General features: G+C 34.5%; 1 protein-coding gene and 1 long non-coding RNA gene across 4 annotated transcripts; both read right to left on the bottom strand.

Moving 5' to 3' along the window:
• Positions 1–303: 303 nt before the first annotated feature.
• LOC101242750 (deleted in malignant brain tumors 1 protein-like) lies at positions 304–10,480 on the bottom strand. 3 transcript variants are annotated; one of them, XM_026838174.1, is made up of 13 exons: positions 10,336–10,480; positions 7,428–7,606; positions 6,782–6,953; positions 6,187–6,255; positions 5,416–5,600; positions 4,857–5,004; positions 4,498–4,536; positions 3,783–3,961; positions 3,231–3,378; positions 2,635–2,778; positions 1,745–1,926; positions 1,151–1,295; positions 304–410 (listed from the first exon to the last, which is right to left on the bottom strand). In XM_026838174.1, exons 1-13 carry the CDS (start codon positions 10,394–10,396, stop codon positions 343–345), a joined length of 1,719 nt encoding a protein of 572 aa, XP_026693975.1. In that variant the 5' UTR covers positions 10,397–10,480; the 3' UTR covers positions 304–342. The 3 variants fall into 3 exon arrangements, with proteins under 3 accessions (XP_026693975.1, XP_026693977.1, XP_026693978.1); XM_026838176.1 differs by lacking the exon at positions 10,336–10,480 and adding an exon at positions 8,183–8,281; XM_026838177.1 differs by lacking the exon at positions 10,336–10,480 and adding an exon at positions 7,783–8,023.
• A 2,342-nt stretch (positions 10,481–12,822) lies between these two features.
• Positions 12,823–14,755, bottom strand: LOC113474979. The gene is made up of 4 exons (XR_003396700.1): positions 14,714–14,755; positions 14,594–14,652; positions 14,329–14,364; positions 12,823–14,168 (listed from the first exon to the last, which is right to left on the bottom strand). It is a non-coding gene; the product is annotated as an uncharacterized LOC113474979 (long non-coding RNA).
• Between the last annotated feature and the right edge of the window lie 1,619 nt (positions 14,756–16,374).

Here is a 16,374-nt window from a genome sequence, read left to right as displayed (position 1 = left end):
TATCTAATAATTGCGCTACAGAACTGGCATTTTCTCAAATAATAGCATAACGACATTCACTTTTTAGGGCATATTATACATCAACGGCGGACACTGGGGGGTGCGAGCGGGTGCGCAAGCACCCCCCATAAAATAAACAATAGAAGTGCTAACTCGCGCGCTTAAAATCTCTCCCGCGCGGGTTTGTCTAGAGGACGTGCGCACTTAAAATATTGTAGTTACGATCAGTATAATCATGTACATATATATATATCTAGGTTCAAAATATGTCTTAAAACTAAATAGGCAGAAAATTAAGCTGTTGCAAATTAATACTCAAGTAAAAACATTAGATAAATTAAGTTACAACAATATTTTAATTAAATACTTACAGGGTAAAGACAGTGGTGTTATTGGGCTTGAAGAGTGTACTGTAAATATAATATGTATATATATATATATAGAGAATATATAAATAGTAGGGTGGGGTAAGATGGGACACCTTTAGCACATAATATCCAAATATCCTGAACGTGTTTTAAACAATAACCAAAGGTCTCTAAAAGTCATTAGGTTACAGTTTTATAATTCTTTAAATACTTTTTGTTTACTACCAAATGAGACGAGAAAACAGAATGAAAAGATATCCCATCTTCCCCACCCTACTATATCATGAATAAAAATAAAAAAATTGAAAAGTTTGTAAATTACATTATAAACACAAGACAGTTTTCAGCATTCTTAAACAAATAATTGCTTAAATTGTTTTATAGTTAATTCACAAATGCAGCGTTCCCACTAAAAAAGCTACCAGTACCCCCAACCCTATAAGTTCATAATGAATGAATGAATGTAACTGACTTTAACCTTGCGCGGCCGGAAACGACAGTCATTATAACATGGGTGTTCATACACCTCGTGCCAGCTTACGAGTTACCATGTATGTTACTTTTTAGGAAATTTTTTTTAATTTTATTTTTATGTATGGCTGATAGTTTGGACAACCCATTAGTGACCACTAGGTTGAAGCAATTGCTGTTAACTGTCTTGCCCAAGGACACATACGCCCACAATGGTAGAAGCGTCGAGCCTTGAACCCATTACCTCTGGGTCACAGGCAGGCGCGCTTACCACAATGCCACAGCCTCGGACATAAAAATATATGACTTACCACTCCTATATACTAGCTGGAACCCTTTTTCATTGATAGAACTATCCGTAACAAAACGTACAGTAATTCCAACGACTGATAAATAAGTTACTGGCTCGCTTAATACTCCTCGTAATCTGGCTACTTCAGAACGCCCAACAAGAATCTAAATTTTAGGAATTGTAAAGTATATTTTGTGTAAACAGTTCATGACAATTTGCATAGTTATGTAACTTATGCTCACTGTCCAGTTTTAATATGGGTGTTTTCTTATGCACCAGACACACATAGTGTATTCATACACCTCATGCTCACTGTTGAGTTAAAACATGGGTGTCTTTTTATACACCAGACACACATGGTGTATTCATACACCTTATGCTTACTGTTGAGTTATAACATGGGTGTTTTCTTATACACCAGACACACATGGTGTATTCATACACCTCATGCTCACTGTCGAGTTTTAACATAAGTTTGGTAACCAATATGTCTAAATTACAATTGCAATACAAAATACCTTGATTGAGATTTGAACCCGGTACCGCCAAATCATTACCCAAATACTGTACCACTAGGCCATTGAAGCCAACATAAAAACATGGCCCAACTTACCACTAAGTAGTCACAGCATAACTCAGTATCAAGATAACCCACTGTGAGTTGAACAGTATACCCAGTAGGGCTACCTATAACCCATTCACAATACAAGTTGTTTTGGTAGGTGCTTGGAAATTGCGGAGAAGTCAGAATTTGGGGCTCAGAAGAGGCAATAGTCTCATATCCACATGTGGTGCCTAAAAATGAGTGAATAAAATAACTTATTTATTTTTGCCTGGTAAAAAAAACAGTCGTTATAACACGGGTGTTCTGTTTCATTCACCTCCTGCCTGCTTTTAAGTTATAAATATGTGTATAAATGAATGTAACTTATTTATTTCCGCGTGGTGAAAAAAAAACAGTCGTTATAACATGTGTGTTCTGTTTCATTCACCTCCTGTTTGCTTTTAAGTTATGAATGAATGAATGAATGTAACTTTCTATATGGGTGAGGTCCTATTTTATGGCACAAGCAAAGCAAAAGTATATTGTATTCACCACATGAATCAATGAAGTTCCCTATGTTTGACCACTATGAGTGTAACTGTATTTTAACAATGTCACCCCGGATTTTACCCTGCTGTTAGGTGTCTATACAAACAAGCAGAGCCAAAGTATATTGCGTTCACCACATTAATCAATGAGGTTTCCTATGTTTGACAACTATGAGTGTAACTGTACTTTAACAAAGTCACCCCAGATTTTACCTTGTTGTTAGGTGTCTATACAAACAAGCAGAGCCAAAGTATTGCATTCACCACATTAATCAACGAGGTTCCCTATGTTTGACAACTATGAGTGTAACTGTACTTTAACAAAGTCACCCCAGATTTTACCTTGTTGTTAGGTGTCTATACAAACAAACAGAGCCAAAATATAGAAAACACATTTAAGCAGACAGTAACCTGGTCTAAGACTTGTTGTATGTATAGCAATTGTAGAAGTTTTAGCAACTGTTGATGCTTTTGTTGCTGGTGTTGGCACAGTTAAAGAAGGAACAGTTGTTGTTGGTATTGCTGTTGTTGTTGTTGTTGTTATTGTTGGTGTAACTAGAAAAGTAAAAATATATAACAAAAAAAAAATCTATAACAAATTAAACACCTCATGCTCACTGTTGAGTTATAACATGGGTGTCTTCTTATACACCAGACACACATGGTGTATTCATACACCTTATGCTCACTGGTAAGTTATAACATGGGTGTCTTCTTATACACCAGACACACATGGTGTATTAATACACCTCATGCTCACTGTCGAGTTATAACATGGGTGTCTTCTTATACACCAGACACACATGGAGTATTCATACACCTAATGCTCACTGTTAAGTTATAATATGGGCGTCTTCATATACACCAGACACACATGAAGTATTTATACACCTCATGCTTTCTGTCGAGTTATAACACGGGTGTCTTTTTATACACCAGACACACATGAAGTATTTATACACCTCATGCTTGCTGTCAATCTTTATACAACACCAAATCAAACATACATGATTTAAACTTTGCATGAAATCCAGTTCTTGCAACAGAATCATCTGAATAAAATAACAACATCATAAAATTCCCAGTGCTTCTATATGCTCTCCAACCACGAAGGCGGCCAGCAAGAGATCCAATTGCACGAGTTCCGTCATAAATCTAGAGAATTTAGAAAAAAGAAATTTTAGAGCCAGTTATTTCATGTAATGCCTAAATATGAAATTGTGTTTTTGGTTGTTTTGGTTACTTTATTTTTTGATAAACAAGTCGAAAGAAGTGTTTCTGGTAGCAGTTTTGCCAGGATAAAAAACACAATAGTGTTAGGTAAAATGAAATACCATTAGCACATAATATTTTATATTTCATGATCATGTTTTTGAACAATTAACAACGCTCTTTTAGAGTCGTGAGAATACGGTTATATATTTCTGTAAATATTCTTACGAAAAATAAGAATATGAACCATTCTATCTAAACTGACTATATAACATAACCAAAAACCACTCCAATCTACAAAAAGTCGATAAAATAAAAACACTATCACAAAAAAGTTGCAAATTTACCTCTAAAAAGTCACAGCAAGATTCTATATTCGTAGATGTAACATTGAACAGTATAGTAGAGCCAGGTGGGGAAGTTATATACCATTTGCATTCTATACCAAGAGGGTACAGATTCGGGTATAACGGCGAAGTTATAATTTGAAACGCATTTGTAGCTGTTGTGTTGAAACCGCATAGCTCTGTGAGTAAACGAATGAATGAATAAATGTAACTTAATTTGTAAAATTAGTCCTAAAATTTTTAGCTACACATAAAAAAAATAAAAAATTTTCACAAAAAAATAATTGCCCACAAAGTTACATACTTAGTAACTTGTAATTTGGAACGAGTTGTATGAAACAGAACACCCGTGTTTTAACGACTGTCGTTTTCGGCCATGTGAGGATAAAGTAAGTTACATTCATTCATCTCTAGAGACCAACGTTAAAAATTGACAAGTTTTGATGATGTCATTTAATAATTGCTGTAACAGTCTAATTTTTGGGTGTATTAGAATAAATGTAACTTATCCTTGCGTGGCTGGAAAAAGACAGTTGTTAAAACACGGGTGTTCTGCTTCATACACCTCGTGCCCGCTTACGAGTTACCATATGTAAACGTAATAGTTGCCAAATTTTTTTAAAGTTTTTTATTTTCTTGAAGACACAAATGTATTTATCGTTTTAGCATACTGAACACAATGTTAACTATTAAGAACAGTTTAAAATCCACTTACCGGGCAATGTCAATTCTGGTGGTACTATACCAGCTGGAACTGTAAAAAAAATTATATACTAGTTAATATAAAAAAGAATACTAATGGGAGTTAAGACATTTTACATTATTTTTATAGGTCCAGAAATATATGAATATATATATATAGTAGGGTGGGAGAAAATGGGAGACCTTTTCAGTCTATATTTTTTGTTTATTTTGGTAGTAAACAAAGAACATTCAAAGAATTATAAAACATATCCTCACGACTCCCATAGACCGTTGTTATTTGTTTAAAACACGATCAGGATATTTGGATAATATGTGCTAAAGGTGTCCCGTCTTCCTCCCACCCTACTATATGTAATTTTGATAACTTACCACTCCTAAATACAGCATGAAAACCATTTCTGTTGACGGATCTATCACTTTGAAATGTTACTATTAGTCCTGTATAGTCCACAGATACAAATGTTTGAGTGGCAGGTAGGCCTTCTAAACGTGCTAACTTTCTGATTCCATCCCATACCTGGAATTAAAATGAATGAATGTAACTTATATGTACTGAGTTCAAGCCTCAGCGCTGCTACTATTGCGTATGTCTGAAACAAACCAATTTGTTCCTTAGGGGTTGTATAAATTGCCAAGCAGATACAAATATACCTTATAAATTGTTAAAAAAAATTAATCCTAGCCAGGCGAGCAATGACGGTCTTTATAACATGGGTGTTCTGTTTCATACACCTGGTGCCCGCTTACGAGCTACAATGTATGTAACTTTGTGTTTTTTTCTGTATGGCTGACAGTTTAGACAACCCATTGCCATTAGCGACCACTGGGTTGGAGCAATTGACTTTAAGTGTCTTGCCCAAGGACACATACACCCACAAATGTAACAAACCAGATAAAAATTTCATATTTTAAAAATAGCATCTTATACCTCAATGAAGTCCCATTTTAGTTCTGTTTCCACTCTGCCTATAGTTAACTGTACCACCCTACCAGGGGTAGTAGATAATGTCCATTGACAATTACTATTAGGTGGATATCTTCTAGGGTGGTTAGGTGACGTAAATTCAACTGGTTCATTTGTAGTTACTTGTCTGGTAAAACCGCATACACCAGCTAGAAAATAAAAACAAAAAATAAAATTTATTTTTATACCTTAAGAGACAAAAAGTCTATATTACTTTATGAGTGATAAAAAGTAACAGAAAATATAATAAAAAATTAAATTTAAATTGGCAAAAATTAGGCACCTAAAGAGTTGTTGCAAAAAATGACAGTGGTACCTAAAAGTTCATGAAATAAGTTAAAATCTATGGGATAGGCCATAAACATATATTGGCAAATTTATGCAGTTTTCCTTAATGCCATAATCAATTAATGAATTTATTTTTTTTTATTCTCACTTGACTAGGCAACGTCATTATAACATTAACATTTTATTTCATATACAGGTGTAGCGACCACGCGTATTTTCTTCCAACTAAATGTAAATATGTTTTTAACTGCAAGCGTGTTTTAAAAACTGTTGTTTTGTCGCTATATCCTGTCTTTTCGCTTAAAATATTTCTAAATCTTCGCTACCGTGATCGAAAAGACAAGTAAATGGTATTATTACATACTATATATACTATTATACATGTATATAAGACATACCATAAGTTTAAAAAAATTAACATATTTTTTAATAAAATATTAGACATACCAAGCGTGGTACTTGATGTTGTAGTAGTCCTTGTTGTTCTAGTAACTGCAGAAGGAGTAGGCAGTGGACCTGAATATAATGTAATACCTTTTTAACAAGGTATCATAGGACCATTTTTAAAAAAATCAGGGTTCTCTGTAGACCATTTCATGTTATTACTAAGTGCTGGGTTTATTAAAGTAATCATAGCAATTTTATTGGTGATTATAGTAAACCAAATAAAACCTTAAAATATATTTAAAAAAATTGTTTAAGCAAATGTAATGCAATTGTGTACACGACTACACACAGAAAATATTCCAAAACTCTAGTGTCTCAAGACTCTCAACCCTATTTAAAAGTTATAAAATGGCTCAAAACCTAATTAAATCAAATACTTAGATACTAAAAGGCATTTAAATGAAAATAACCTATTAAAAAACGACATAAATAAAAAAAATCGAAACTCAAATAAAACTAACACAGAAAAACTCAAAACTCTAAACTCCAAACCCTACTTGAAAAGTTAGCACGAAACAGCTCCAAGCTTAACAAATACAAAAATGCTATTGTATTTAATGATCAAAAATACTAATACATTTTAAAAATAACTTACGAATAGCTCTATATGTAAATGAGAATCCCCTATAGCTCAGTGAAGAGTCGGACTCAAATCTGAGACTTAAATAGTTGTTTCTTGAATACACACGAAATGGTGAAGCTATGTCGCCACCTAAAACTCGAATAAGGAGCTGATTGTTGCCTGTTCTAATTGGTGAGTCAAATATCTAAAAAATAAATGAATTAAAATAATTTATCTTTGAGTGGTAAAGAGATGACAGTTGTTATAACTTTTTTTTTATACACCTCGTGCTCGCTTACAAGTTCCCACATAAGTAACTTTGTGTGTGATTGAATGAAATATGCTTTATTCTTGCGTGGCGAGACAACAACAGTTGTTATAGAAGGGGTGTTCTGTTCCATACACCTAGTGCCCGCTTACAAGTTACCGCATATATAACTGTGTAGCATTGTGCGAGACAATATATTTTATAAAATTCATTTAAAACGTCTAAAAAAGAACTACTCTACTAAAGCAATACTTTTAAATATTTCCTAAATTCAAGTAAAAACACAAATGTAACTTTTTTATCCTCGCGTGGCAGGGCAACTATAGTTGTTAAACACAAGTGTTCTGTTTCATACACCTCATGCCTGCTTACGAGTTACCATGTATGTTACTTTATGGGTGATTATATTACCTTTAATTTATCACAACAGCCTTCAGTTGCAAACTCAGTGAACACCAAAGCCACAATGTTTCCAGCAGGAGCAGTAATGTGCCACCAGCAATTATGCTTTGATGGGTAATTCTCGGGGTAGTTTGTAGAACTGATTGTTCTCAGCCTGGACATTGCAGTAAATGTGCGCCCGCATGGTCCTGAAAAAAGTTAGGTCAGTTTTAGTTGTAGTAACTTTATCTTTTCTAATGTGTTTAAAAAACAACAGTTGTTATATCATGGGTGTTCTGTTTCATACACCTTGTGTGCGCTTACGAGTTATCTTGTATTTATAAGTTTGTAATTGTATGAATAATGCTTTTTTATTTGTATGTACCTAATTTTGACCACAAAATATGGGAATTTTCCAGACTGCATTGCGAATACGACGAATTATACACGCGTTGACACTTGCTAACCAATTAGATTGTTATATGTGTTGTAGCTACATACACCCCGTGTCTGTGTTACCGCATATGCAACTTATATATATACATAGTTAACGACTGTTTATGTATCTTATGTTTCGCTTTTTCTCTCTTTAATATAGTCTATACGGAAAACCTATAGCTGCTGCGGGTATATTAGCAATATACAAAAGTCTACGACGAAAAAACCGCAGACCACGGCGTGAAAATTTATGCCTGAAAACAAGTTTTAGATCTGTATCTTTTGATGACCATTTTTCATGGCTAGCTGCTTATAAGTGTACTTGCGAAATTACATGTGTTACTTACTATGTAAAAACTGTACTGCAGGATTCTATAAGGTATAAGCAGACATTGTAAACTTTATTTTAAATTTGTTTTAACATAATGTTTACATACGAACTGTCACTCTTTAAAAAAAGCGCGAAATTTTAATTTTAGACAACCAATCATATTTAAGTACTAATAGAAATAAAATAAACTGAATTACAAAAGGGGCACTTGAATGAATAAACGAGGGTAACTTATTTTATCCTCGCGTGGCAGGGCAACGACAGTCGTTATAACACAAGGTGTACATGCTACAATAATATAAAAAAAATGTCTCTATATAAAATATTCATAAATGTGTACATATTCACAAACAAATGTTATACCTATTTATCAAGTTACAGCACATTGTTTTATTGGCATAACTTGCATAGTGATTTTATACACCTCGTACCTGCTTGCGAGGTTATTCGTATTTTTGAAGAAAATCCAATCATGACGTATGCAACGTTTTACGTGTTCTTATTTTTGTGTTTTTTTGTATGACTTGTAACTTGAAAAACAGATTAGTGGCCGCCAAGAAATACCACGCCTTTGCATACGACTCTAGTATATCACGAAACTCAGGTGTGTCGTGCTGTTTCTCATTGTAAGATCTCAATTTAGCAGTTGCGTATTCGTTTATTTTGAAATTCTGCTTATCAAGTTCAAAGTAACGCTTCAAGAATGTTAAATATCGAGAAAAATAAACGTAGTGTAATATTTTCCTGGAAAGACGTGTATTTTAGCTTGAAGCACTGGTTTCGTCTGTCAGGCTTTGCGTCACTATTTACACTTCAGGTTTTAAGCTGTAATTAACTACTTAAACTATTGCGTCAGAAGCGTAATCCATGGCTTAGCAAATTTATAAATATATGTCAAGCGTGCGGCATAATATTTTGCGTTTTTGATGAATAATTTCCGTGGTTTTATATAGTATGTTCTATTAGGATGGGGTAAGATTGGACATGTTTTTTCTCTATTTTATCGTCGCATTTGGTAGTAAACAAAGACTAATTACAGAAAAGTTTAACCGTATCCTCACGACTAGAAAAGAGCGTTGTTAATTGTTAAAACACGATCAGGAAATATTGGATATTATGTGCTAACGATATCCATCTTGGCTAGAACATTCTTTTCTAAAACGTGCACAATTTTATATACAAACGATAAACGATAACATATTTCTAAACTTTTTTTTCAGCAGACGAAAGCCGATTAAACGAGACACATACGTGCTCAAGAATGCTGCGAAGTCAGTTTGCACCCAAACGCCCTTTAGATACGCGGTCAGATTATTAAGCAAGAATTAATCCCCGGATTACTAAGAACTTTAAAGTATGTTTATTCCTAATTGAACTAAGTACAAAAATCGCATTAATCAAGTGCTCTATCGCTTAATCTAAATTAGATTCTTTGAAAATTTGTATTATAAATTATATTATGATTTCTTAAATGTCACTTGAGTTTATATATTTATATTTCTGTTTAACACCGGTTTGCGCGCCTTTATTCAACCAAGAGGTTAAGGGTTCAAGGCTCAACGCTGCTACCATTGTGGTCGTATGTATTCTTATGCAAGTTACTTGACGGAAATTGCTCCAACTCTGTGGTCCTCTAGTTTTTTAGAGATAGTTAGTCATACAAGAACAAAATTTAAATAAAATAATCACCCACGAAGTTACATATAAGTTGTAACTGGTAAGTGGGCACGAAGTGTAGAAACATAACACAGTTTTACATAATAGAGTGTTCCTAAAGACTGCCGTTTTAATGCTTATTCCATCCTCTTCGCTAATTTAAATATTTTGAGACAATTTTTAACGCATTGATGGTTTAAAGCGCGTCCGCCTCTGACCAATTATAAGAGACTTCTGAATCGAGGCCCGACCCTAATATTGTGGGCTTGTTGGACAAGACACTTAACGGCAATTGCTTCGCTTATAAATGATTTAAAATGCCAGCTATACTTTAAAAATAATTTTAAAATTCCAAATAATATTAACCCACAAAGTTACACACATGGTATAACTGCATGGTAAGCGGGTACGAGGTGTATGAAACAGAACACCCGTATTACAACGAATATCATTGCGCGCAACGCGAGAACAAATAAACCAGAATCAAATAAACATTACAACATGCATTCTTACCTTGACTTAACGCTCTTGTAGAAATAAGCGCAATCACCCAAGAGACGACGATACATCGCATACTTTACAGCTAAAAATTGTTTCTGCAAATTGCACGTTCTAATGCCTTCTGTAACGCTGCTGGATTTAATGCTGTGATTTAATGCTGTTACTTTTACTTACGGCCAACTGCCTCAGGTAAAACGAGACGCTTAGGTCGTCGACCTTTGTGTTTTAACTCGGTATACAGGTTCTCAAATTCGACCTGCAACGTGAGGGACTGTCGTTTATCGAATGTTGTATTTATTTACACGGGTTATCACGATGGTTTATATGCGCATGATTTTGGCTGTGGATCATTCTTATTTTCGAAAACTGTTTTTGCCGCAATTTTGCAACGAAAAGTGTTTTGCCGCACTTTTGCAAAAAAAGTTCGTAGCCTATATAAAAGATCATATAAAACTGCTCCTGAAACTATACGTCTTATAAAACATATATAGTAGGGTGGGGGAGATGAAAGACCTTTTTATTCTATTTTTTGTTCGATTTGGTAGTAAACAAAAAACATTCAAAGAATTATAAAACCGTATCCTCACATTCCCATAGACCGTTGTTAATTGTTGAAAACACGATCAGGATATTTGGATATTATGTGCTAAAAGTGACCTATCTTCCCCCCCATAGAGGTAAAAGGTGTCCCGTCTCCCCCCACCCTACTGTATACATGTTAGCAGAAGTAACAAAATATGTATATAATACATCGGCTTTGAAGAACAGAGTTTTCGGAAATTCAAGTTATTTCGGATAATTAGACAATTAAATCCATTACAATCTGGATATAAAGTGTTTTGCTAATACCGAAACTCCGTTCTAGTAAGCTTAAATAGGCTTAGTTTCCGGAACGGCGTTGCTATATATAAGTTTCAATTAAAACTCATACCTATGTATTATGCATATTGAGAAAAGCAACATGGTAGTAGGCTACTGCGTGGTAAGATGGATACCGTTAGCATATACAGATGTAATATTTCCTGTTTTAAACAAATAACAACGCTCTTTTAGTGTCGTGAGGATACGGTTATAGATTTCTGTGAATATTCTTTGTTTACTACCAAATGGAACGATAAAAAAAACCCGAAAACCTATAAACCAATTTAACTTAACTGGCTTTATACTCAATACTCATATATACACTAGTATTAAACAGCTATAGTAGCATTTTCTAAACGTGTTTTAACAGTTAACAACGCTCTTTTAGAGTCGCGATCTTATAGGTATAGTAGAGTAGGGTAAGATGGGACACATTTAGCACATAATATCCAAATATCCTGATCGTGTTTTAAACAATTAACAACGGTCTATGGGAGTCGTGAGGATACGGTTTTATAATTGTTTGAATATTCTTTGTTTACTAACAAATGAAAAAAAAAAAGAATAAAAACGTTGATTATTTTACCCTAACCTACTATAATAATGAATGAATGAATGAATGAATGAATGAAATTTATTTCGTCTCTTCGGTCACGATAGCGAAGAACAAGAGAGTTGACAAAAGCGAAAAGACGGGTAGTAACGGTAAAACAACAGTTGTTAAAACACGCTTATTGATAAAAAAGAAAGAAATATTGTTTTGGATAAAAGGCGTGACCGTTACACCCTACAGACGATACAATGTGAAAATTAAATAAATAACATTTAATTAAACATAATACTAAAAGCTTTGCTGTAAAACTGGTTTTAAACAACTGTAGAAGCAAAGCATAGCATAGCGGTATCGCAATACTGTGGTATGACGTGTATATGTGTTGTGTATCCGCATTTTAAACCCCCGGCGTTTTAGCATAAACTGTACGTGACGGATTTATTTCACAAATTACTGTTTTAATGTCGCCTGCAAACTTGCTTTAAAGTTAAACTTACTAGCCTACTAAAAGGCTACAGTTATACAGTTATATACAGTAATTTTAAACTGTCTTCTCTCGTTCCAAAAGATTCACCTGTTTATAAATATGGTTTATAAAATCGTTATGCAAATAGTTGGATATAATAGGGTGGGGAAAGACGGGACACCTTTAGCACATAACATCCAAATATTTGATCGTGTTTTAAACAATTAACAACTTTCTATGGGAGTCGTGAGGATACGGTTTTATAATTCTTTGAATGTTCTTTGTTTACTATACCAAATGAGACGAGAAAGAGAATAAAAAGGTGTCCCATCTTCCCCCCACCCTACTATGTTTCACAATTTAATGAATGGCTTTTTAACAAGCTTTGTAAAGTAATTCCTAGTTATAGGTCACTAATTTTCAGTCATGAAAATGAAGACGCAGTGACGTCATACTTAAAGTGACGTATAGAGATCTGACATCACTATTCTATGACGTATTATGTTTCGGAAGTCATACCACCAAGTCAAAATGCAGAAATAAAATTTTGTGTTTATTTTGCATTAAAAAATACAAAGCAGTGAAAACAAAATAAACAAATATAACAAAAATAGACAATAACATAACGTTTTATTTTATTTATTTCAAATACAGTAACGAAATTCTGGTTAAGTGTTTAATACAGCGAATAATTAACAGCAAAACGACTGTACAGTATTAAAACAGTATAAATTAACTCGTATTGAGTTCTATTTAATTAAAACTGAACGCCATGACTTTTATTGAAGCTTCTGAAAAATAGAAACAGGATTAAAATACCTTCATAGTTTATGTGGCTGGCGTTGGTGGAAAGCCACTACGGCACGACAAGCCCCCAGCCAATGGTAGTGGGTTTCTACTCTGGTGAGAAACCCCTTGCCGTACCCAGGCAAGGTAAAACAAACCATATGAACAAAAATAGTACAACGACGCACATAAATGTGCACAAGGAACACACCAACAAAAAGACAAAAATAGTACAACGAGTGCAGCGACATACATGTGCCAAACATGCAACAAACACAACAGCTCAATCATACAAAATAGGACGGTTTAAAAAAATTAACGCGGACATAATCATTGAAACATCTTCAAAGAAAATATGGTTCAAATCCCGAAGGATAATCATCTGCAGTGTACTGAATGTTCAATCAAGTGTTAATCTATAGGTAAGTCGCCATGTTGGTACCGCGATACTCTCGTCGTATCTCCACACAATATAATAACGTCCGGATGTTACGCACCGCATCGACCGTTACAAAACTGCGTCAAGTTGTTACGAACCGCATTAGTAGTGACCTAAAACCGAGCGTATAGCATCACTGGCGGCGACGTCCACGCAACAACCCGACCGTTAAGTAACTCAATCTAAGCTTAACGTAACCGCACCGAACGCTGGGTCAGGACAATGCTCTGATCCACCGTATCGACGTCGTAGCGTAATTGTGACGTGGCCATCGTCGCAATCACGCTAAATGACGTTTTAATTTAAAATTAGTCTCGTGGGGAAGTTTACATTACATAAGAGAAAGTCACATTACATTATATTATGGTATATCAAATGGAATTCTATCACGTTTATGCGCTTACTATGATGGGTGTTAATATTACTCGAGTATTTGTGTACCAACATAGCGTTCTCACCAAGTGATTAGGACAATACAGAATCGTTAAAAGATTCGACTTTTTGTGTACAACAACAAAATCCGATCCAGCAAGATGTTCGCCATAGTTTCATTGCATATGTTTCAGTGACATGCAAAATGCACTAAAGTAGTGACTGACTAAAAATAGCTGGCAACATTAGGTCCAGCAGAACTACAGTACAACAGCGCAGACGTACATACATACAACACACAACTCATACTTAAACCGCAAACCTCCAACCGTTTATCCTTGATTGGCGTCTTCGTCTTTGTTCTTCGTCTGCAAAAGTAGGATAGTTACGTTAAGTGTATATTACGTGCAGAAAAACAGACAAAAAAAGGCAAAAAGTCACTAAATCTGAATAAGTTCATTCCCCATTAAAATTTACTCCAAAATTATATTTAATTACTAAATCATAAACAATAATAGCATACAATACCTTGCGCTTTTTTTCTGCAGCTTTTTGCTGACTTTTCTGCAAAAATCTTTAAACATAAGTACATAGTACTGTAGGCTGAATGGTAGCACATAATTCCCATATTTTCTAATCGTGTTTTAAACAATTAACAACGGTCTATGAGAGTCGTGAAGATGCGGTTACATAATTCTGCTAATATTCTTTGTTTACTACCAAATGGGACGATAAAAAAATGAAAACATGGACCGTCTTACACAATGGTACTTTATTATGACGTCATAATTACCTTCATTCTTCTTTCTTTTCATGGTCCGCTTGATCCTCTATGATGTCACAAACCATGTTCTAAAAATTTTAGCGTTAAAACTTTATTTTAAAAAAAATTGTGACGAAACAATGAACTTACGAAGTGGGTTCTTCTGTTGCGTCATCACCACTTCGTGACGTCACATCATCGATGTTTCTAGAAAAAAGCTTATGTACGTAATAATGCCAATTGTGATTTATGCTTTACCAAATCTTTGTTCTTCTTGCTTCGCGCTTATAGCGCAAATAAAAATAGAATATACAAGTAATGTGCCTTGCGACGACGCAAAACGCGCATGGGGCCCCATAAAAAAAAATCGCGAAACGGGCGCGTAGAACAAACCGTATTGTGACGAGTCAAGCGCAAATGTGTTTAAGCTATGACGTAACAAACATAACAAATGCAGCGGTTGTGACATAACGTTGCGAGTAACGTATTTTATGACGTAGCGTCGCGAGTGTATATATATTTAATCACGTAACGCTGCGAGTGACGTATATTATGACGTATAACGTCGCGAGTGACGTCATTAACAGCCATCGCGATTCCTGAAACAGAATGTGAAAACAATTTAAAATTAAAGTATAGTAAAGTAATAAACGCAAGGCACAAAACTCGTAGCTTAGTAATATTGTAGTGTAACAATATTACGGTATATAGCAGTAAGCCTATAATATATGTTACAGTAAAAAGTATATCATAATAATACTAATGTAATGAAACAATACTTAACTCTAGCCTTGCAAAATAACTTCTTGAAACCTTCCAACTTGTAACCTGTTGTGGAACCAACTTCATCTAAACTGAAACGTGGTAACTCGCTTTTTAAGAAGGCGTTTTACGCGCGGAGCAATCAACGCGGGCGTAATCAGCTGGTGCGAGGCGTCAGTCACGTGTGAAGTCTGACCAATCAGCATTAAGGATTAAATAGAGAACTGATTGTGACAAAACAAAACAAATTAAGTTCACAACGATTCAAAATTTTGGATTTTTATTTCTATAGAGAATTTAGCTTTTATTACTGTTTATATTCTATACGAGTGAAGTATCACATCGAGGCAGGGACCGCGGGGCGACCAGTTTTGCATTTAATTTCAGAATCACCGAGTTAATATGTAATAATAATAATAATTTTTTTGTCTGTTCGATTACGGTACCGAAGATTTAGAAATATTTTAAATGAAAAGACAGGATATAGCGACAAAACAACAGTTTTAAAACACGCTTACAGTTAAAATATGTTTACGTTTAATTGGAAGAAAATAAGCGCGGTCGCTACATCTTATTCATGCCTTTTTAACTTTTTTTAGTTATAAAGTAGAGTGGGGTAAGATGGGACACATTTATCACATAATATCCAAATATCCTGATCGAATTTCAAACAATTAACAACGGTCTATGGAAGTCGTGAGGATACAGTTTTTGAATTCTTTGAATGTTTACTACCAAATGGGACGGGAAAACAGAATGAAAAGGTGTCCCATCTTCCCCCACCCTACTATATCTCCAAAAAATATTAAGTAAATTCTTCTGTTTTTTTTTTATTCCTATATTGTAATCTTAATCTTGTAGCAAATTTTGCAGCAAAATATGTTTAGTGAATACTTGGTAATTTCATAGCTTGGTTTTTGATGCCATGGCTTGGTGGTTATAACTTTCGTTTCTATAAGAACAGAGGAGATGGGTTCGGAGCTCGATGCTGTCATCATATTAAACGTAAGTGGTTTTGTTATCTTATATATGTTGCCACGGCGAATTAC

Source organism: Ciona intestinalis, unplaced genomic scaffold, assembly GCF_000224145.3.
Source record: "Ciona intestinalis unplaced genomic scaffold, KH HT000064.2, whole genome shotgun sequence".
In the NCBI taxonomy this organism is placed as follows: Eukaryota; Metazoa; Chordata; class Ascidiacea; order Phlebobranchia; family Cionidae; genus Ciona; species Ciona intestinalis.
The sequence above is the reverse complement of the archived record's forward strand: the minus strand, read 5'-3'. Positions and strand labels throughout refer to the sequence as shown.

Coding starts and splice junctions, on each gene's coding strand:
- LOC101242750 (XM_026838174.1), bottom strand. CDS start 10,396: ATGCGATGTATCGTCGTCTCTTGGGTGATTGCGCTTATTTCTACAAGA. Junction 6,954..7,427: donor GCTGTTGTGATAAATTAAAG/GTAATATAATCA, acceptor TTTATTTTTTAG/ATATTTGACTCACCAATTAG. Junction 3,379..3,782: donor CTTGCTGTGACTTTTTAGAG/GTAAATTTGCAA, acceptor TAAATTCTCTAG/ATTTATGACGGAACTCGTGC.